This window comes from Mobula hypostoma, chromosome 15 (assembly GCF_963921235.1).
Source record: "Mobula hypostoma chromosome 15, sMobHyp1.1, whole genome shotgun sequence".
Lineage (NCBI taxonomy): Eukaryota > Metazoa > Chordata > Chondrichthyes > Myliobatiformes > Myliobatidae > Mobula > Mobula hypostoma.
Window position 1 is genome coordinate 67,787,403 of NC_086111.1, and position 22,840 is coordinate 67,810,242.

Below are 22,840 nucleotides of genomic sequence, written 5' to 3' on the forward strand. Positions count from 1 at the left end.
TTCATTGCAGGAATAAGGTGTTAGGATGGCTTTCGATCATCATTGAGATCCACCTCTGTGTCACAAATAATTCCAGTCCAGCACATGAAGAAAAGAAATAAAACATAAGCTAAAACTTGAAAAATTGCTTCTTGACATTTTGGCTCAGTTCAGTGCAGTTGAACTGAGCCAAAAAGTTGAAGAGCATGAGGTACAAAATGGTTTCCTCCTACTATTTCTTGTACTCTTATGCTTCTGGACAGTTATCTCCTGTTTTGGACAACAGAGCACTTGGAATCAGTTCCACGTTGCAATGTGTTTGTTGCATCATGAGTTAGCAATATAATGAAGACATTGGCTTACATATTAATGCTTATAAGTATGAAACAAATCCATTTCCAACAGACTCACAATATTAATTTGTTGGAGTAAATGATGGAGGCTGTTTTGAGCTGTCATGAAGCCAGTCAGTAATGTTTTTTAAAAAATATTTTGGCCTAAAATCTTTTCAATGCATTGGTATTACATGTTGTTAATAAACTTCTGAACTCACTGTGCAAGCAATGATTACTTTATGATCTTTTGTAACTATTCTTGATTCCTTGCCTAATTTTGATGATTTGTGTATGAATGTCACATTAAAATACCTATATCTGGAAAACCCTGCAGGCAGGGAGAAGATATCTGTACCTTTGAATGTGGGCAAAGGTATATCTCCATCTCTGATGGACTAAATCCTACTGAGTTGAACTTGTGGGATATTCTAAGATTTTTTAAAGATGTTCTCTTTCCCTGACTCAGATTTGATGCTTTGTGCTTTACTTACTGCAGTTCAACCAGAGAATAGTCCACAGACCGAAATATGCTGCTGTGAGGTGGTCTGGGTCACAATCTGCTTGGCCACTGACAACCAGTGAAGTTACCCCTGCTGATTTAACGCACAGTGTAGTGTCAAGTTTTGCTTGCACTTGGGTGTGTTCTGTGTTTCATTTTTGCTCCAATTGAATTCATTTAATTGGCAATTGAGTATCCCCGCACAAACGTGTCATAAAGTCAACTTGGGCTTCCTATTTATGAGTAGCATCCAGTGAGCCCAGGAGAAAAGCAACCTGTGGATGACTGGGGCTGAGGTTTGGTGGAGATAATTTGCTAATGTGTTTATATTAATTATGTTCGGTTTCATCTGTAGATTTGAGAATTGCAACATCTGAAAATATTTTCCTGCCAATATGAGCATGGGAAGCCTCCACATGGAGAAGTATGACAATGTTTAGATGATTTTTTGGCTGATTGAGTATTGGTCAGGATGTTGGGAATAACTCTTGCTTTTCTTCAAAATAATATGGGATCATTTATATTCATCGAAGATATTGTTCATAACTTTGCACCTTTGACAACAAAGCTCTCCCTCTGTAGTGCACTTAGATTCTTGTGCTCAAGTGACTTGACTGGCATGTGAAGGGAGGTCTAACCGCTGACCAGAAGTGATGTGTCTGACCGTCTTAAAATACTGTCTTTTATTAGAGTGATCAGGTTGACACAGTTACCTCCAGAGATAGTGGAGCACAGTGAGCCACTGCAGGTTGTGAAGTACGATCAAGGCGGGCACTATCATGCACATCACGACAGTGGACCAATCTACGCAGAGACCAGCTGCTTCCACACAAAGCTAGTAACCAATGGATCCACTCCCTTAGAAACCTCCTGTCGGTCAGTGAATAATTTTAGCAAGTATATGTTTTGTTCTTTACCAGAATGCTTTCTGTGTTTCCCTCCACTGCTACTCCCATTCTATTCATAAGCAAGAGTAAATCTGCTGGTGCTGGAAATCAAAGTAATACACACAAAATGCTGGAGGAACTCAGCATGCCAGGCAGCATTTACGGAAAAGAATGAACAGTTGATGTTTTGGGCCAAGACTGACCAGTCTTGCCAGACCCTTGATGAAGGATCTTGGCCTGAAATATTGGCTGTTCACCCCTAGCATTTTTGTGTGTATTACCCATCCTATTCATGTGTACTTTAACAGGCTATCAACCCCTTAATGTAAAATGGGAGACTTTAATCTCCTTTTGCCTTCCATTTTTTCCTTCCTTTCTCTCATGAATAATTCAGTCAGTCAACATTCCACTTTATGTTTGCTCATTTGTAATATGCCATGTTGCATGACATAGGCGATCATGATCTATGATTATGATTGTGTGATTGTCCTTGGCAAATTTTTCTACAGAAGTGGTTTGCCATTGTCTGCCTGACGTCAGTGGTGGCATAACTAGGACTTGTGATGTGCGCCAGCTGCTCATACGACCATCCACCATCTACTCCCAAGGCTTTTTATGACTGATCGGGGACTATGCTTTGCCCAAGGGTGACCTGCAGACTAACAGAGGGAAGGAGCGCCTTACACCTCCTTTGGTAGAGACACATCTCTACTCCGCCACCTTTATGTACATGGTGGTAATAAACCTCTGACCTCACTGTGCAAGCAATAATTCTCAATGATATTTTTATAACTGTTCTTAGTTCCTCATAATTTTGATGATTTGTGTATGAATGTGATTGTGGGGTAAAGACTTAAAAGTCATTATTAGTTCCAAAATGCCCACAAGTGACAGATTCCCATATCTATTCCAATGTATCGGTTCATGACTACTCTTGTGCCAAGATGAGGCCACCCTCAGGGTGGAGGAGCAACACCTTATATTCCACCTGGGTAGCCTCTAACCTGATGGCATGAATATCGATTTCTCCTGGTAAACAAATTCCACCCCCCCCCCTTCCCCTATTCCCTACTCTGACCTTTTTACCTCTTCTGACTATTACACCCTCTTGGGTTCCCTCCTTCTTCACTTTCTCCTATGGTCCACTCTTCTCTCCTATTAGATTCCTTCTTCTCCAGCCTTTGACCTTTCCTACCCACCTGGCTTCACCTGTCAGCATCCAGCAAGCCTCCTTCCCCTCCCACCACCTTTTTATTCTGGCGTCTTCCCCCTTCTCGGACCTGAAGAAGGGTCTTTCACAAAACATTGATAGTTTATTCATTTCCATTGATGCTGCCTGGCCTGCTGAGTTCATCTAGCATTTTGTGTGTGTTGCTTTGAGTCTCACCCTCCTTTTTGTCTCTTAAAGGATAGCCCTAACCTAATTAGCAATCATTTTATTATGGTCACTTTGTTTTGCATACTATCCAGACAGATAATTTCAAAGCACAAGTACATTGAGGTGAATGCAATAACAGAATAAGGCTAAGCTTCAAATATAGAGTGGGAGCAAATGGGGCACAGACCTCTCCCACTAAACTGCCTTTAAACATGTCAAGGATAAGCTCTCATGTGCAAAGAATATGTGTGCCTCCAAAAGCTGTCAACTTTAAACTTCCACACATCCCCATGCCAAACTGAGAATGCCTTGAAGACTTTATACATGAAAATATGCTTCACAGGTCACAATATAGCCACAATCTTTTTACCCAGGCAGGAAGGTCTGAAACTAGAGGGTGTGGGTTTAAGGTGAGAGAGGAAAGATTTAAGAGTGACTTGTGGTGTCATGGGCATATGGAATAAGCTATCTGAGGAAACTATAGAGGTGGGTACAATTACAACATTTAAAGGGCACTTAAAAAGGTACAGAGATAGAAAAGGTGTAGAGCAGGGGTTCTTGGCCTTTTTATGAAATGAACCAATGAACCAGGTTGGGAACCCTTGGCTTAGAGAAATCTGGACTAGCTGGGACTAGATCTGGGAGGCAGGTGCTAGGCATAGACAAGATGGGCAGAGGGGCCTGTTTCAGTTCTGCTTAACTATGACTTTTTGCTTCTTCACTATATCAAAGTCTGAATAAACTTGTATTCTCAACTATTAATTCCAATTTATATATTTTAAAAATTGGGGATGTTGTTGGGGCCCCTTAGATTTTAAATTGGATGTCTAGAGGAGTCAGGGTTACACAGCAAGCTGGAAGCATTGTTATTTTTTAACGATGAAGATTAAAGAAACTAATTCTTTAAGCAATATTGAACTCTTCAGTACATAATCATGTTATTTTTATATAGTTTAAGGAAGCTAATTAGCTTTCTTCAAACATTTTATTGCTTGCGCTTACAATATGGAATAAATTTCTGACTCACCCCTTGCATTACTTTGAACCTCTCTCCTGCTGCAGATATGTGACAGTGCTGTTTTATTTGAACAATGTTTCTGAAGGAGGGGAGACCGCATTTCCTGTGGCAGACAACAGGACTTATGATGAACTGGTAAAGAAATTCTCTCATTTTATTGATAAGCTATTTCATAATGAGAACATTCTGCATTTAACTGTGTTTCTGCTAGGTTGGCCTTTGGACTTGCAATGCCAGAGTCAAAGTCGAGTTTATTGTTTCATGCATCAGAAGATGTTTGCCCAGGTACAAAGGAAAATATCGCAGCAGCATTACAGCATGTAGCATCATAAAATCAGCATTCATAAGAAAAACATACAGATACTGTAAATTATTCCCAATTTATACAAGGAACTAGAACACACACACACACACACACACACACACACACACACACACAAACAAACAACCTTTAGTGTTAAATTACAGAACTAGAAAATACAGTACATAGAATTGTTAAGCATGAGCCAGTTGGCCATTTTTTCAGCTGAGAAGTGACTGCATGAAGGCTAGACTTTGTGTGGTAATTTGTAGGCAGAATATGGAATACACAGTAAAACAGTACAATACAGGAATGGGCCTTTCAGTCCATAGTGTTGTGCCGGACTGATTAAGCAAATGATGTATAATTAAACTCATCCTTTCTGCCTGTGCAAGGTCCGCAACACTCCATTCTTTGCACATTCATGTGCCTATTTAAGAACCTTCTAAATGCCTCTATCATATCTGTTTCCACCACCACCCCTTGCAGAGCATTCCAAGCACCCACCCATCTCTGTATTTTAAAGAACCCAACTCGCCCTTCATACTTCCTTTAAACATTCTCCCTTCATCTTAAATGCATGCCCTCTAGAATTAGACATTTAGACCCTGGGGAGAAAGATACTGACATATCAATGCCTTTCTTAATTTTAAAAACTTTTATCAAATATTTCTTCAGTCTCAATTGCTCCTGAGAAAAAGACTCTACTTTGTCCAGTCTCTCCTTACAGCACTTGCCCTCTAATCCAGACAGCATCCCAGTAAACCTCTTTTGCACCCTTTCCAAAGCCTCCACATCTTTCCTATACAGTAATGATACAACCAGAATTGAATAAAAGATCCTCACTGCTTTTTTTCCATACCATTTACAGCACTGTGCAAAAGCCTTAGGCACCCTCAATTTTTCAGATGGTATGGCCTCCACAGAGCCCTGATCGAGGCTCTCTGGGATTACCTGGAGAGACAGAAGCAAGCGAGACAGCCAAAGTCTGCAGGAAAACTGTGGCAAGTTCTCCAAGATGCTTGGAACAACCTACCAGCTGATTTTCTTATAAAACTGCACACCAGTGTACCTAAGAGAATTGATTTAAAGGCAAAGGGTGTTTTCACTAAATGTTGATTTGATTTAGTTTTTTTTTACTGTTTACTACTCTTTATAGAAACATTTTTGATATTTAGAAACTTCATTTCATGATTTTTGGAAGTATCTTTGCTTTACAGATTTTTTTTACATGTGCCTAAGACTTTTGCACAGTACTGTATCAGACAGTATTACAATGTTGTGTCTCACTGTTTATATTTTCAAAAACATGATAATGTACTTAAATCCAAATACATTCACAAAAATAGTTTGTTTTTCTGAATGGCTCTCAGTGTTAAAGTTATGGATGAATGATTAATTATGGATTGTGATACCAAGGTTGCATCAATTAGAAGTCTGAATTACACTTTACTCCAGTCTCCCCCGAAATTGCTGACCTAAAATTAAAGCTTTTCTATGAAAGCATTGACTTTTGGTGAAGAGCCAAGCTCTTGGGTTACCATTCGTTCGTTATGTGTCATGTTGACATTGTCCTTCGCAATTTTTTTTCTATACAAGTGGTTTGCCATTGCCTCCTTCTGAACAATGTCTTTACAAGCTGGGTGATTCCAGCCATTATCAGTACTCTTCAGATTGTCAGCCAGCGTCATTAGTTGTATAACCAAGACTTATGATATGCACCAGCTACTCATACAACCATCCATGACCTGCTCCCATGGATTCATGTGACTTTAATCTGGGGAGTGGGGGGCAGTGGTTGGGCAGATGCTACACCTTGCCCAAGGGTGACTTGCAGGCTAGTGGAAGAAAGGAGTGCCTTACACCTCCTTTGGTAGAGATGTATTTCCACCCCGTCACCCAGAGTTACCATTAAGGGCAGAAATAAAAGGGGAAAGATGGGATAATTTGAGTGGGGATTCACAAATCGAGAAGATTCAGGCTGTACCACTGTGCCCCCACTAGAAATCCCTATAGCCTGTTGGAAGTAATGGTGTTATTCATTGACCCATGGCCAATACTTAACATGGAGGAGCCAATATTGTGATAAAATACATTGGCGGGGGGGATGTATAAAATAGGTAAATTTAAATTGGTAAGTTGGTTTATTATTTCCAACATTTACCGAGTACAATGAAAAACTTGGTATTTTGCTTGTCATCCATACACATAATTTTATTATATAGAAACCCTAAAGCACAATATGGGCCCTTCAGCCCACAAAGCTGTGCTGAACATGTCCTTACCCTAAAAATTACCTAGGGCTACCCATAGCCCTCTATTTTTCTGAGCTCCATGTACCTATCCAGGAGTCTCTTAAAGGACCTTATCGTATCCGCCTCCACACCTGTCACTGGCAGCCCATTCCACGCACTCACCACTCTCTGTGTGAAAAAAAAACTTACCCCTAACATCTCCTCTGTACCTACTTCCAAGCACTTTAAAACTGCGCCCTCTCGTGCTAGCCATTCCAGCCCTGGGAAAAAGCCTCTGACTATCCACATGATCAATGCCTCTCATCATCATTTCAGACACCACCGTGAGAGAGTCCAGTTCCATCCCCACAACATCACTGGCCTTGCGAATGAGTTTGTTGATTCTGTTGGTGTCTGCTACCCTCAGCCTGCTGCCCCAGCACACAACAGCAAACATGATAGCACTGGCCACCACAGACTCGTAGAACATCCTCAGCATCATTCGGCAGATGTTAAAGGACCTCAGTCTTCTCAGGAAATAGAGACGGCTCTGACCCTTCTTGTAGACAGCCTGAGTGTTCTTTGACCAGTCCAGTTTATTGTCAATTCATATCCCCAGGTATTTGTAATCCTCCACCATGTCCACACTAACCCCCTGGATGGAAACAGGAGTCACCAGTACCTTAGCTCTCCTCAGCTCCTTAGTCTTTTTCACATTAAGCTGCAGATAATTCTGCTCACACCATGTGACAAAGTTTCCTACCATAGCCCTGTACTCAACCTCATCTGTCTTGCCGATGCATCCAACTATGGCAGAGTCATCCGAAAACTTCTGAAGATGACAAGACTCTGTGCAATACTATATTCTGCCATTATATTTCACCTACCAAAATGAACCACCTCACACTTACCTGGGTTGAACTCCATCTTCCACTTCTCAGCTCAGTCTTGCATCCTATCAATGTCCTGTTGTAACCTCTGACAGCCCTCCACACTATCCGCAACACCACCAACCTTTGTGTCATCAGCAAATTTACTAACCCTCCCTCCACTTCTTCATCCAGGTAATTTATAAAAATCACGAAGAGCAGGGGTCCCAGAACAGATCTCTGAGGCACACCATTGGTGACCGACCTCCATGTAGAATGTGACCCGTCTACAATCACTCCTTGCCTTCTGTGGGCAAGCCAGTTCTGGATACACAAAGCAAGATCCCCTTGGATTCCATGCATCCTTACTTTCTGAATAAGCCTTGCATGGGGTAACTTGTCAAATGCCTTGCTGAAATCCGTATACACTACATCTACTGCTCTACCTTCATCAGTTTGTTTAGTCACATCCTCAAAAAATTCATTCAGGCTCGTAAGGCACGACCTGCCTTTGACAAAGCCATGCTGCCTATTCCTAATCGTATTATGCCTCTCCAAATGTTTATAAATCCTGCCTCTCAGGATCTTTTCCATCAACTTACCAACCATCGAAGTAAGACTTACTGGTCTATAATTTCCTGGGCTATCTCTACTCCCTTTCTTGAATAATGGAACAACATCCGCAACCCTCCAATCTTCCAGAAACTTTCCCGTCTCCATTGATGATGCAAAGATCATTGCCAGAGGCTCAGCGATCTCTTCCCTCGCCTCCCACGGTAGCCTGGGGTACCTCTCATCCAGTCCCGGTGACTTATCCAACTTGATGCTTTCCAAAAGCTCCAGCACATCCTCTTCCTTAATAACTACATTCTCAAGCTTTTCAGTCCACTACAAGTCATCCCTACAACACTCACAACACGCTGGAGGAACTCAGCAGGTCGGGCAGCATCCGGGGAAACGATGAGTCAACGTTTCGGGCCGGAACCCTTCGCCTCTGCCCCTTCCCTCTTCAGTCCTGATGAAGGGTTCCGGCCCGAAACGTCGACTCATTGTTTCCAAGGATGCTGCCCGATCTGCTGAGTTCCTCCAGCGTGTTGTGAGTGTTGCTTTGATCCCAGCATCTGCAGATTATTTTGTGCTTACAAGTCATCCCTACAGTCGCTAAGATCCTTTTCTGTAGTGAATACTGAAGCAAAGTATTCATTAAGTACCTCTGCTATCTCCTCCGGTTCCATACACGCTTTTCCACTGTCATACTTGATTGGTCCTATTCTCTTAGTCTTATCCTCTTGCTCTTCACATATTTGTAGAGTGCCTTGGGGTTTTCTGTAATCCTGTCTGCCAAGACCTTCTCATGGCCCCTTCTGGTTATCCTAATTTCTTTCTTAAGCTCCTTCCTGCTAGTCTTATAATCTTCTAGACCTCTATCATTACCTAGTTTTTTGAACCTTTTGTAAGTTCTTGTTTTCTTCTTGACGAGATTTACAACAGCCTTTGTACATCATGGTTCCTGGACCCTACCATCCTTTCCCTGTCTCATTAGAACGTACCTATGCAGAACTCCACGCAAATATCCCCTGAACATTTGCCACATTTCTGCCATACATTTCCCTGAGAACATCTGTTCCCAATTTATGCTTCCAAGTTCCTGCCTGATAGCCTATTTCCCCTTACTCCAATTAAATGTTTTCCTAACTGACCAGATTCATTTCCCAATACCAGATCAAGTATAGCCTCTCCTCTTGTAGGCTTATCTACATATTGTGTCAAGAAACCTTCTTGAACACACCTAACAAACTCCACCCCATCTAAACCCCTCGCTCTAGGGACATGCCAATCAATATTTGGGAAATTAAAATCTCCCACCACGACAACCCTGTTATTATTACACCTTTCCAGAATCTGTCTCCCTATCTGCTCCTCGATGTCCCTGTTATTATTGGGTAGTCTATAAAAAACACCCAGTAGTTATTGACCCTTTCCTCTTCCTCACTTCCACCCACAGAGGCTATTGGGTGGTCTATAAAAAACACCTAGTAGAGTTATTGACCCCTTCCTGTTCCTAACTTCCACCCACAGAGACTCCAGAGACAATCCCTCCATGTCTTCCTCCTTTGCTGCAGCCGTGACACTATCTCTGATCAACAGTGCTATGCCCCTACTTCTTTTGCCTCCCTCCCTGTTCCTTCTGAAACATCTAAAGCCTGGCATTCGAAGTAACCATTCCTGCCCCTGAGCCATCCAAGTCTCTGTAGTGGCCACAACATCATAACTCCAAGTACTGATCCACGCTCTAAGCTCATACACTTTGTTCATAATACTCCTTGCATTAAAATAGACACATCTCAAACCATCGGTCTGAGCGTGTCCCTTCTCTATCAGCTGCCTATCCTCCCTTTCGGACTGTCTCCAAGCTTTCTCTATTTGTGAGCCAACTGCCTCTTCCTCCGTCTCTTCAGTTTGGTTCCCACCCCCCCAGAGAGTGGTGAATCTGTGGAATTCTCTGCCACAGGAAACAGTTGAGGCCAGTTCATTGGCTATATTTAAGAGGGAGTTAGATGTGGCCCTTGTGGCTAAAGGGATCAGGGGGTATGGAGGGAAGGCAGGTACAGGGTTCTGAGTTGGATGATCAGCCATGATCATACTGAATGGTGGTGCAGGCTTGAAGGGCTGAATGGCCTACTCCACCTATTTTCTATGTTTCTATGTTTCTAATCCTAGTTGAAACTCTCCCCAATAGCCTTAGCCCACCTCCCCACCAGGATATTGGTTCCCCTGGGATTCAAGTGCAACCTGTCCTTTTTGTACAGGTCACTCCTGCCCCAAAAGAGGTCCCAATGATCCAGAAATCTGAATCCCTGCCCCCTGCTCCAATTCCTCAGCCACACATTTATCCTCCACCTCACTCTATTCCTATACTTACTGTCGCGTGGCACAGGCAGTAATCCCAAGATTACTACCTTTGTGGTCCTGCTTCTCAACTTCCTTCCTAACTCCCTGTAGTCTGCTTTTAGGACCTCCTCCCTTTTCCTGCCAATGTCATAGGTAGGAAAATATATTACAGTCAGCCCTCCTTATCCACGAGTTCTGTATGCGCGAATTCAACCAACCATAAATCGAGAAAACCCGGAAGTGCTCTTCCAGCACTTGCTGTTCAAGCACGTACATACTTTTTTTTCTTGTCATTATTCCCTAAACAATGCAGTATAACGAATATTTTACATGGCATTTACATTGTATTAGGTATTATAAGTAATCTAGAGATGATTTAAAGTATACGGGAGGATGTGCGTAGGTTATCGTGGATCGGGATCAAAAAAAAACCAGAAGTTCTCTTACTAAGTAAGTCGGAACAGGTACATCCGGTATTATTTAGCGTCAGTTAGTCAAACGTTTGTCTTAGTATATAGTATATATTTTACCTTTCTATGCGTATAAAATACTTAAGAAATGTACGTTTCAGCGCTGGGCTTGGGAACGGAAGTTCCCGAGTTCGATCCAGTGACAGATCGCTCCCGAGCCCGCGCTCTCCATCCCTGCTGGGTTGATGTGAAGGATCAAAAACCCAAAACCCCAAACCCCAAAACCCAATAATTAAACCACTGCATTGCTTAGTAATAATTCTAGCTTTAATCAGGCAGGGCCTTTCTCATTTTATCCTTTAAAATTGTGCCGATTGTTGACCGACTGTAGCCTAACGCTTTTCCAATGACTAATGGCGTTTCACCTCTTTCTGATCGCTTTATTATTTCCACTTCATTTTAAATCGCAATCGTGATTATTTTCGTGAACAGAAACACTGTGGATTCAGAGCTCCGCTGCAGGGTCCTAATGCCCACCACATTGAGACAGGTTGAATAAGGGACTTGAGCATCCGCGTTTTTTGGTATCTGCGAGGGGTCTGGGAACCAATCCCTCGCGGATAAGGAGGGCCGACTGTATTGTAATGCATCAAGGTAGTCCAAGAGGAAACTATAATCAATAAAATGCTACAGTTATGGATAAACTGCAGTATAGGCAGATAATAAGGTGCAAGGCCAAGATGAAGTAGGTTGTGAGGTCAAGAGTCCATCTTACAGTATTAGGGACCATTCAATTGTCTTACAACAGTGAGATAGAAGCTGTCCTTCAGCCTGGTGGTATGTGTTTTTAAGGCCTTTATATTTTCTTGCTCAATGGGAGGGAGAGAAGAGACAATAACCACAGTGAGTGGTGTCTTTGATTATTGTCCGTCTTACCAAAACAGCAAGAAGTGTAGATGAGGTCTGTGGAGAGTAGGCTGTTTTTTCTAATATGCCAAGCTATTTTCACAACTTACAGAGTCATATAAAAGTACACCACAGAAACAGGCCCTTCGACCCATCTAGTCTGGGCCAAGCCATTAAAACTGCCTACCCCAACAACCTGCACTGGATCCATAGCCCTCTGTCCCATCCGTGTACCTATCCAAACTTTTCTTAAATGTTGAAATCAAGCTCGCATGCATCACTTGTTCCACACTCTTAAGACCCTCTGAATGAAGAAGTTTCCCCTCATATTCCCCTTAAACTTTTCACCTGTCACCCTTAACCCATGACCTCTAGTTGTAGTCTCACCCAACCTCTGGAAAAAGCCTGTTTGCATTAACCCTATCTGTACCCCTCACAATTTTGTATACCTCTCTCAAATCTCCCCTCGATCTTATACGTTCCAAGGAATCAAGTCCTAATCTATTCAATTTTTCCTTGTAACTCAGGTCCTTCAGACATGGCAATGTCCTTATACATTTTCTCTGTAGTTACTGCAGTCTTGGGCAGAGCAGTAGCTATTCCAAGTCATAATGCATCCAGATAGAACGGTGCATCTGTAGGTTTATGTGGGACAGCAAATACAGTAAATAAATGTAGGAAGTTTAGAGAGAGAACACCAGGAATGGCATTAATGTAAATAACCCATAGAGGCAATAAAATTATAGATTTATTGGTGAAACTGCAGTGTATTGTGTTTTAACCTGTTGGCTTTATAATCTTCAAACTTGATGGTAGCTGAAATCAAGCAGCTGAGTATTTGGGATTTCTATTTAAGCACAAGGGTGTGATATCATTGTGGCGGCATCTTTACTGGCAGCTATCCATGTCACTTGGCGCCGCAATGACTTCGGGTATCTACTTACACAATATCCATCTCCTGCTTTTAGAATAGAGGGAATATTCCAGGCTGAGATTGCATTCAAAGTGCTGATTGTTAGCCCTTAATCTCCCTTGAATTCATTTCATTATAGCTCTTCCGTACATTAGATAGCAGTTTATAGTATCAGTGAAGAGGAGTGTCTAAATGGTATTTGTACTGCTAATTAATGTGATGGCTAGGCACCAAAGCTGGCTGTTATTTTAGTGAATCCCTTATCACTTCATGATAATGGAAAAGCATACTGCTTGATTTAGAACATGCAGGCCAGGATGTCCCCAGTACTCTTTGGGCTAAGGAGGAAAAAGCAAGCCAAGTATTTCTTGTTCTGATCATACTCCAGTGGACCTTTTGGAAAGACGTCCATATGACATTAGGTGCAGAAAGGATTGTGCTTAGCTGTGTTTTTGCCTTTTCCTCCAATGCTGAAGAAAGTGTTGACACTACATATCTGTATGTGGGAAAGCCACGGAAGGGTGAAGTGGCAGAGTGCTGGAAGCTATGTAGCCATAGTTCCACATTAAACATTGCTCTTAGTTACAGGGATAGTGAGAGGAAGCCCACTGATCTTACAATGTGAACTATAAATACGCTGTTGGACCAGCAGATGATTAACAGTTGACATGTTGTCAGTGTTATGTTTGGATTTCAGTTCGAGGAGCTAAGCCTCAGACAGTTGATGTAGATAACGTATGTTGCATTCCAATAATTGTGAGGCTAGAAAAAAACGTTTAGTTGACATGGAGAGTCTTGACTTACACCCTGCACTTGTTTGTGATTCCTTCCTCAGTCCTTAATGCAGAATGACGTGGATTTACGAGATACACGGCAAAACTGCAAAAGAGCCAACTTGTTGGTGAAGCCTGTGCAAGGCACTGCTCTCTTTTGGTACAACTACCTCTCTAACGGTGAAGGTATTTGCTCCAGTCTGCATTTACATTATTTTAGGTTTGCACTGCTGGAGAGGAAAGTGAAGTGTCCTGAGTGTCCATTAACTGAATTTACCTCCTGTTCTATTTGGCATTTAAAATTGCCCCAAATAATGGGGAGAGGAAACCTACTCCATTGTGTGATTCAAAAATTGTCATTTATGCTGCAGCATTGTCATTTGTACTACCGATGTTTATTCATCAGTAGCATCATTCAAGATGCTCTCCTGACTTTCCCAATGTGCATTGCTCTGCTTGCCATGAAAACGAGTCACTTTAAATTCAGTATGTTGCTGATCTACTGTGTTCATATGGTTCAATTTAATATCAGAGGATGTATACAGTATACAACCTGAAATTCTTACTTTTCGCAGACATCCACGAAACACGAAATCCCAAAGAATGAGCGATAGAAACATCAGAACTCCAAAGCTCCCCCCTCCCATGCACAATCAGTCACAGCAGAAGCATCGACCACCCCCGCAACCTTGCAAGCAATAACAAAAGCCCCCCCAAAGACACTTTGATCTAGAGTCCATCAAAAATTACAATCCATAACTTTGACAGGTTCTCTTTTTCCATCAGGGTCGCTCCTGCAACAACGAGAGTGGAAACCAGCAACTCAGTATTCTGATGTTACAGTGTACCACGTCACTTCCCCAAGCCCCCCGATTGAGGACTGACAGGCTCTCACTCTCCATCAAAAGAGAGACTAAAAGTGAGAAGGATCACCCAAGGATAGGGGCCTCCTTCTGACAGCAGCACATACTGCCTGCTGTCCCAACGTTTCTGTATCACACGACACTCCAGTCAGCATAATCCGCGAGGAGCCAGGTCGTCTGCAGGGCTGCTCCTGAAGGCACGTGTATTCTAGGCCGTTCTGGAGACATATGATCTAAGTTTAAGTACCAAGTAATGTTTCTCATCTGCAAAATTAGCATCAGGCCCAAGCCAATCCACTTCCAGTTCTGATCTCTGGTGCTCTCTGTGTGGAGCTTGTATGTTCTCGCTTGACAGTGAGAGTTTCCCCTGGAGTCTCCAGTTTCCCCTCACATACCAAAGACAGAGAACATAGAATGTTACAGCACAATACAGGCCCTTTGGCCCACGATGTTGAGCCAACCTTTTAATCCACTCTGAGGTGAGATCAATCTAACCGTTCCCTCCTATATAGCCCTGTATTTTTCTATCATTTAAGAGTTTCTTAAATGCCCCTAATATATCTGATTCTACCACCATCCCTGGCAGGGCATTCTTCACACCCACCACTCTTAGTTTAAGAAAAAAAGACTTGCCTGCAAAGTCGCCCAATACTTTCCTCTGATCACCTTAACATTATGCCCTCTGGTATTAGCCATTTCTGCCCTGGGATTGGTAGATTGTCACTGTAAATCGCCCCTGATGTTTAGGTCCCACTGCTGCCTCCAGAGTTTATACGTTCTCCACGTGACCATGTGTGTTTCCTCCAGGTGCTCTGGTTTCTTCCCACAGTCCGAAGATGTACCACCTGGTAGGTTAATTGGGCATTGCAAATTGTCCTGTGACTAGGATAGGATTAAATCGGGGAATTGCTGGGCAGTACAGCTCGAAGGACCTGAAAGCCACATTCCATGCTATATCTCAATAAAATAAATAAATAAAATCTGGTTGATGAAAATGTGGGAAGAACAAAATGGGATTAATGTTTGATGGTGTTTACTGTCTCAATGGGCTGATAAGGCCTGTTCCTCTTCCGAATGATTCTGTTCTTTCCCGGTGTAATTCTCCAACCACCCAGGGGTTGTATGGAAGAGCTGAACTAGTTGGATCTCCCTCTTACTGATTTACTTCACCCATTTTCCTCCTGCCTATTTATAATTTCTACTAAACTCCAGCTAGTCAGTTAGAATTAGTTTGTAAGCACAAACTTTAATAGCAGTCGTTACTGCATCCAGTTTCTGTGCTGGCACTGTCTGGTCTGTACAAAGCAGATCTGAGGTCAGGGTGAGAAACCTGAAAAATAAGTTCTTCATTATTGAAAAGTTGGTAAGCTGGGAAGGGTGCAAGGAACATTTGCAAGGCTGTTGCCAGCAGTTAAGACCATAAGATATAGGAGCAGAAGTAGGCTATTCAGCCCATCGAGTCTGCTCCACCATTCAATCATGGACTGATCCAACTCTTCCAGTTATCCGCACTCCCCTGCCTTCTCCCCATATCCTTTGATGCCTTGGCAAATCAAGAATCTGTCTATCTCTGCCTTAAATGCACCCAATGATTTGGCCTCCACAGCTGCTCGTGGCAACAAATTCCACAGATTTACCACCCTCCGACTAAAGTAATTTCTCCGCATATCTGTTCTAAATGGACGTCCTTCAATCCTGAAGTCGTGCCCTTTTGTCCTAGACTCCCCTACCATGGGAAATATATCTAATCTGTTCAGGCCTTTTAACATTTGGGGGCTTAGTTATAGAGAGAGGTTGGGCAGGCTAGGAATTTATTCCTTGGAACACAGGAGAATGAGGGGTGACTTTCTAGAGGTGTATAAAATCATTTTCACCCAGGGAAAGGGAATCCAAAACTAGAGGACATAGGTTTAAAGTGAAAGATTTAAAAAGGACCCAAGCAGCCAGAAGGGCGGTCCATATATGGAATGAGCTACCAGAGGAAGTAATTAAGGCAAATACAGAAACAACATTTGAAAGATGGTTGAACAGGTACATGGATAGAACAGGTTAGAGAGATGTGGGCCAGATGTGAGGAAATTGGACAAGCTTAGGTGGGCACCTTGATTGTCATAGTTGTGTTGGGCCAAAGGTCTTGTTACCTTGCTGTATTAGTTTGTGACTGTAGTGTCCTCTGGGTTCCTACAGGCTGGGTAGGAGAACAAGATGAGTACTCACTGCATGGCGGCTGCATTGTCATCCGGGGGACCAAATGGATTGCCAACAACTGGATCAATATCGACCCAGATATTCAGCGACAACTGCAGTTCCAGCAAGCGATTTCCAGATATGCCAGTGATGAAACTCCTGCGGAATGGGCAGTCGATGCCATTTTCCGAGATCTGCACGTGGAACTGTGAATCTGTTGCAAAACAACGAATGCTGTTGAAGGCTTTGCAAAGACAAACTGCCCCATTTGTACTCCCTCACTCTCAGTCAAGGTTTCAAAGGAAAAGAAAATGCTGGGGTCAATTCCTTTTGTTCAGCAACCTTTCATTTTACCTTCAGCTTTTGACTGCAATCGCTGGCAAGCTATTTGACAGCATGTTCCACCTCAGTTGAGTCTGATTGAGCAAGGTGCATGTTTTGAGGTTGGATCAGTGGCTTATGATTCGGGATGGCAAGTTTCAACTTACTTTGTATCCTCAGTATTGCTTTCCCTTTGACCTCTCACCTGCCCAGTCATGGGGCAAGAGGTAGGACAGACAACTCCTAGTTCTTTTGCCTGAAGTGGGTGTTTATGAGCGGGCATGTGTATGTGTACTCACACCCAAAATATTAATATGTTTCTATTCCACACACTTTGTATCAAAGCAATTTTTAATTTTTATTTCAGATTTCCAGTCTTTTTCAACACTTCTTAAATGATCTTCCTCCTTTTGCCAAGTAGTGTACCTAAGTAATTGTAGCGCTCTAACAAGTAAGGTCCCGGCTTTAATGTCTGGTCTGTATAATGTTGTTATGCACTGATCTTGTTAGGGTGGTTATGAGGTAACTACCAATTGGCCTTGGAATGACCACATTACAACAAGGGAAATCTGTTAAGTTTTCTATACATATTGAGAAAATCTTGGAGAAGGGTTACACTTGTGTAGATTAGGCAAGGATTGAGCAGTGAGGCCTTTGCTCGTCGAATAGCCTGCTGACCCATCCTTTGTTCAGATAATGCACAGCTATTTAAGTGAGGTCTTGAAGGAAGTGAGTCTGTGGATCTGCACTCGGAAGCTTTCAAGGGAGGAGCGGTCAGTACTGGGGAGGGGAGTCTCTGTGCTTTCTGTTTAATAGCATAGTCTTGCTAGAATATGCTAGCCATCTGTTCATGCCTTGTCTTAATGGTCCAGTGAGCCATCTAAACCAATATTAACAAGCTGAACATGACCAGGACCTTCCTGATATCCACAGACATGTGCTTCAGCAAGGGTCGCTGGATAAGGAACAGGACTGGAATTCTGTTAGTTTCTCTGCTCTGCACTACTGGGCAGAATGTGCTGGTGCACTATCGTCTGTGTTCCAACCACACAGCAGTGATCAAAAATGAGACTCTTCCAATTATTCATGGTTTGATGCCACACTGGGTCGGTCGTATTCAATCATCAACCCAGGCATTGAGGAAGACAGTACCACTCAATCCTTGCCTGTTTGACCATGGGCCATTAGTTAATCATCATTTGAGAGAGGAGAAAGTTTCTGTGAATCTTACTTGGATGAAGAGTCCTTAAAATAATATTTGTCTAAAATGCATAGTAACTTAATAGTACCAGATACTTTTTAAGAACAGCGTGCAAACTTTCTGCAGAAGTGTTCTTATTTTGTATGCTTAGTTGGTGGCGGACAGTGAGGAAGTTCATTCTTTCCACTTATACAATCTCCCTTTCCCCTCCCCTGGACATGTTCACATCTACTATAGGGCAATCAGTGCGGTGAGGGCTGCTCCTACTGTTGTATAGAAGCTGCTTGAAATCATTGCCTCGTTTTAAAAATGCTGATTTGGTGGATATATCTACTATTACTGCTGTGTGTTTGCAAGGTCAAAGCACTGTTGCCCAACTCAGCTCCTCCATTCCTTACATTGTTCGAGGATTAAGCTGACTACAAATGTGTTTCCTCAATGATCTCCAAGCCATCCACTCATGCCTTCTGCCCCCTGCCGTTTCCAAATGGAATTTCATGGCCCAGTACTAATCGGAGTGGTCATTGCTCATTTTTTAGTAGTGTTCCAGTGCAGAGCGAACCTTAGCTGAGTTGGATCCTGATTGTGGTCTGAGTCAATGTCCACTTTGCGAAAGGCCCCCCAAACAATAGGAAACTTGCTGCAGCAAGAGACACAACCATACAAAACCAATCCCAAAAATTCCAGAGCAACACATACAAAATGCTGGAGGAACTTAGCAGGTCAGGCAGCATCTATAGAAGTGAATAAACAGTTGATGTTCCAGGCCAAAACCCTTCTTCAAGACCAATGAGTATTCAATAAGAGTACTTACTGGTCCTGAATTCCTCAATGGTAAATGGTAAGTATTCAATAAAAAGACTTACTGGTTTTATTGCACAGATATTCTAACAACCAAAGCACATCAGCAGCAGGTATGATATTTCTTTAACAGATGTTAAAGTGATGCTGGTTGGTGAAATGATGAGGATGTGCTTGAACGGAGGCCAAATGTTCTTCCAGTTATTGCCCTAAATGACAGCTGTTAGCTCTATACAACCATGTGCTTACAGATTGAAAAATTATCCATTAATCTGACAGTGTGATTATTACAGCACAGGCCCTTCAACCTACAATGTTGTGCCAACCTTTTAACCTACTTTGATCAATCAATCCCTCCCCTCCCACAATATACTCTAGACTGTATAATAGGAAGTTAGAGTTTCTAAATGTGAAGAATCTCCAATTCACAGACTGTAATGCACCAACGGCATCTAAATGTGGAACACTTATAGTTAGTGAAACTGTAGCTTATTCAAAACATAAGTAGGTACTTCCCTTCCTACACACTAACCCTGCCTAAAGATCTGTTGAAAAACAGATACTGATATTAGAGCACCTCCTGTGATATAAAGCCGTTTTCGATAATTATTCTAGGATTTTTGGGGCTGTTTTTAAAATATTGAGCCTCTTGCTTATATATGATTTTTTTTTTGCTATTTGAAGTCCAGACTAGATGTCAGCCCTTGCTTGAGCACGCTTCTGCATCCTACACTGGCCCTTGCCCGTGATCCATGCATTTTTGACAGATTAATGATCAAGAGTGGGAAGTGGGGCTCTGTTTTCCTCTCTTCCCCCTAGGACAGGTTCATCTACCTTGGATGAGGTTGGCCAGGACATTCCAGGTGATGATAACCCAGCACCACAGAGAGCTGTTGTTTACTGACTAATTTTCAAGAACACCATAATCACACAGCTTTATTGGCTGCAGAATTGTGCTGTTACAGTCTACAATGAAACTTTATAAGTTTGTATATAGAACTTGAAGCCCAATTTCAGTCATTAGTAAGTGGCCTAAACCTTCAAGGTAACTGAAGACTACAGGAGCAGAATCAGATCATTCAGCTCATCAAGTCAGCTCCACTATTCCTTCATGACTGACTTATTATCCCCCTCAACCCCATTCTGCTTAGTCTTTCTCTCCTGAAGCTGCCCAGCAGAAGCTATTTCATTCAACATCCTCAGCTCCCTGTGGTTCTTCATGTGTTGTAAATGTGTTCTTATAAATGGAGATTACAACAGTATAAGATGGATCTGATAGCCAAAGAGGGCCATGATTCTCAGGGTATATAGGGATAGGAAAAATTTCAAAGAAAGTTGTCATTTCTTAGATGAGCTTATGGTCTTTTCAGCAAAGGAGGGCATCACTGCTAAGCTTGATCCTTTGTACTAGGGTTCCCAGCCTGGGATGCACAGACTCCTCAGTTAATGGTAGGGGTCCATGCCATAAATAAGGTTGGGAACTCCTGCTTTATATAAATACATGAACACAAACCATCCCAAGTTATGTTACCCCTTCTCTTCACTTCTTCACACAAGCCCGGGACATTAAAACTCATCAATTGCCAGTCTGATTATACTCTGCTCAGCCTAGGAGTCAGTACATGGGCTTTGTGTTTGCATCTCCCAACATCTAACACAAATTCACCCACTGACCCCTGTTATTTTACAGGGAAAGTGATACAGTTAGTATACCTGGTTTACTGCACAATGGTGGTTCTGAACCAAAGCTGGAAATCCCACATACTGATCACAGGTGCATTATGGCAACTGCTGTGACTAGCATGCAAACAAAAGAGCACTTGGCAATTTCAATCCCATTTCTCATTTCTGCCCAGAATCACTGAGCAATGAGGGATGTTATTTGGCATAATATTCTTGTGTCAATCATAGGACCGGTTGCCGATTGTCTTTACTGTGAGGCAGTTTCTTCTCCCCTGTAGGCATTTACAGTTTACTCTGTAAGTAAAATAACTACTGCTGTTTTGTACTGGGGGTGGCACTGTAGTATAGAGGTTAGCGCATTGCTTTACAGCGCTAGTGACCAGGGTTCAATTCCTTCTGCTATCTGTAAGGAGTTCGTAGCTTCTCCCCATCATCATGTAAGGTTCCTCTGGATGCTCCAGTTTCCTCACACATTCCAAAGATGTACAGGTTAATAGGTTAATTAGTTACATGGGTGTAATTGGGTGGCATGGGCTTGTTGGTCCAGAAAGGCCTGTTACCATGCTGTATCTATATATTAAAAATGAAAAAAAATTACTGAGTTCCACCTTTGTTCTGTTTCTTTTGCCAATTACTTTGCATTGGCAGCCTCTGGTTGCTCATCTAAAATTCAAAGTTCAAGTAAATTTATTATCGAAGTACGTATATGTCACCATATATAACCCTGGGATTTATTTTCTTGTGGGCAAACGAAGTAAATACAAGGAAACACAATAGAATCAATGAAAGACTGTACCCAACAGGACGGACAAACATCCATTGTGCAAAGGCTTAATGGGAAATTACAGGCTGCAGATTGCAGTGAGAGTAATTCAGAAGAGGTACAATATATTTAGAAGTTTTGTAAGCAGTCTGCAACATGTTGCCATGGTTCACTGACGCCATCTTGAGGAAACATGTTAAAACAGTTCTTCCCTATTAACAGAACTTCTCATAATTCTCAACACCTTAAAAATCTCCTTAACATTATCTGCATTAAGGAGAACAATCTCTCCAGTCATCAATCTGAAAGTTTGCAAATTGTTTAAATCAAAGGTTTTCTTGATTATTTTAAATTAAATTCTATTTAAAAGCAATGTAAAAACGGTCTTATTTAATGCCCAGTGATGGATTGTATATTTATATAGTACATTTTAAGAAAGTCACATCTTATATTTTGAATTGATTTATCATATTTATCTCATTATTTTTGAATATTGTTTAAAGAAGTCAGTTCTAATATTTATACAGTTCCACCCATAGTTTGAGATGCTGAATTATTTATTAAAGTGTGATAATGTTTTAATCCTTTATATTTAATTTGTTTTCTTCAGGAATGTATTTTGTAGCTGGGAATTTTCCCAATGTCTTTATTATTTAATTGTAGCTCTTGCACTCGATTTCCCCCAAGATTCTCTTGGGTTACTCAGGTTACATGTGTCAGCTTGTTCTGAATAGAGCAACATGTTTCTTGTCTGTACTGCATGTGTATTGTATTCTGTCTGCCTGTCTCTGTGTTGACTTGAGAACTACTGTGGAATCCTCACCAACAACAATCAAAATAAAAGTTTTAAACTGATATTGCTTGGATTCTGTTCAATTATCTTTCCCAGTTACAGATTTTCAGATTTCCTACTTCTTGACCACCTCACAAACGGATGAAGTGTCTCGGCCCGAAATTTCAACTTGTTTAGGTCAAGTTCAAGTTTATTGTCATTCAACCATATACTGTACATGTAAATGGCCAAATGAAACAATGTGCACAGCACAGTACGTATAACTCACACACAACACATAAAGTAAATAAATATATTCCAGAAAATTGATGTTTAGCATAAGGTGTATTTACAATGCAAGTTAAAAAGTAAATAGTATAATGCTACTGTTGCTTAATAAGTGATGAGACCTGAGTGGTAGCAGGGAATTCGGTAGTCTCACAGCCTGGGAGAAGCTGTGTTGCATCTTGACAGTTCTTGTATTAATGCTATGGTACCTCGTGCCTCATGGTAGGGGATCAAAGTGATTGTAGAGTGGATGGGAGGGTTTATTCCTCTCTATTGATGCTGCCTGACCTGCTAAATTCTTCTCAATTCTTTGTGTTATTCTGTATTTCCAGCATCTCGTCATGTGCAAGTCCCTTCACCGCAGTGAAGCGTTTAGTAGGGTGGATCATTGCCATCTTCTCAAGGCAGAAGTAGGAAATGTGCAATAAATGCTGGTCTTGCTAGTGATACCTATTTGTTGTAAATGAATAAAAATAATTTCAGCACAAACCTGCAGCAGGATTTCCAATCTACACCAAGGCCCACGCTCTCTTAGTGAACTTGGTCCATTGAAAGTAAATCCATGAT

General features: G+C 41.9%; 1 protein-coding gene across 2 annotated transcripts in view; it reads left to right on the plus strand.

Annotated features, from left to right (window-relative positions):
* The window catches only part of LOC134356948 (transmembrane prolyl 4-hydroxylase-like), a 91,240-nt gene extending 69,189 nt beyond the window's left edge, over nt 1-22,051 (plus strand). For both annotated transcript variants that reach the window (XM_063068224.1, XM_063068225.1), the window contains exons 6-9: nt 1,504-1,689; nt 4,141-4,231; nt 13,457-13,580; nt 16,445-22,051. In XM_063068224.1, coding sequence (XP_062924294.1) covers nt 1,504-1,689; nt 4,141-4,231; nt 13,457-13,580; nt 16,445-16,656 — 613 coding nt within the window. In that variant the 3' untranslated portion in view covers nt 16,657-22,051. The remainder of the gene's footprint in view (nt 1-1,503; nt 1,690-4,140; nt 4,232-13,456; nt 13,581-16,444) is intronic.
* Nucleotides 22,052-22,840: the final 789 nt, after the last annotated feature.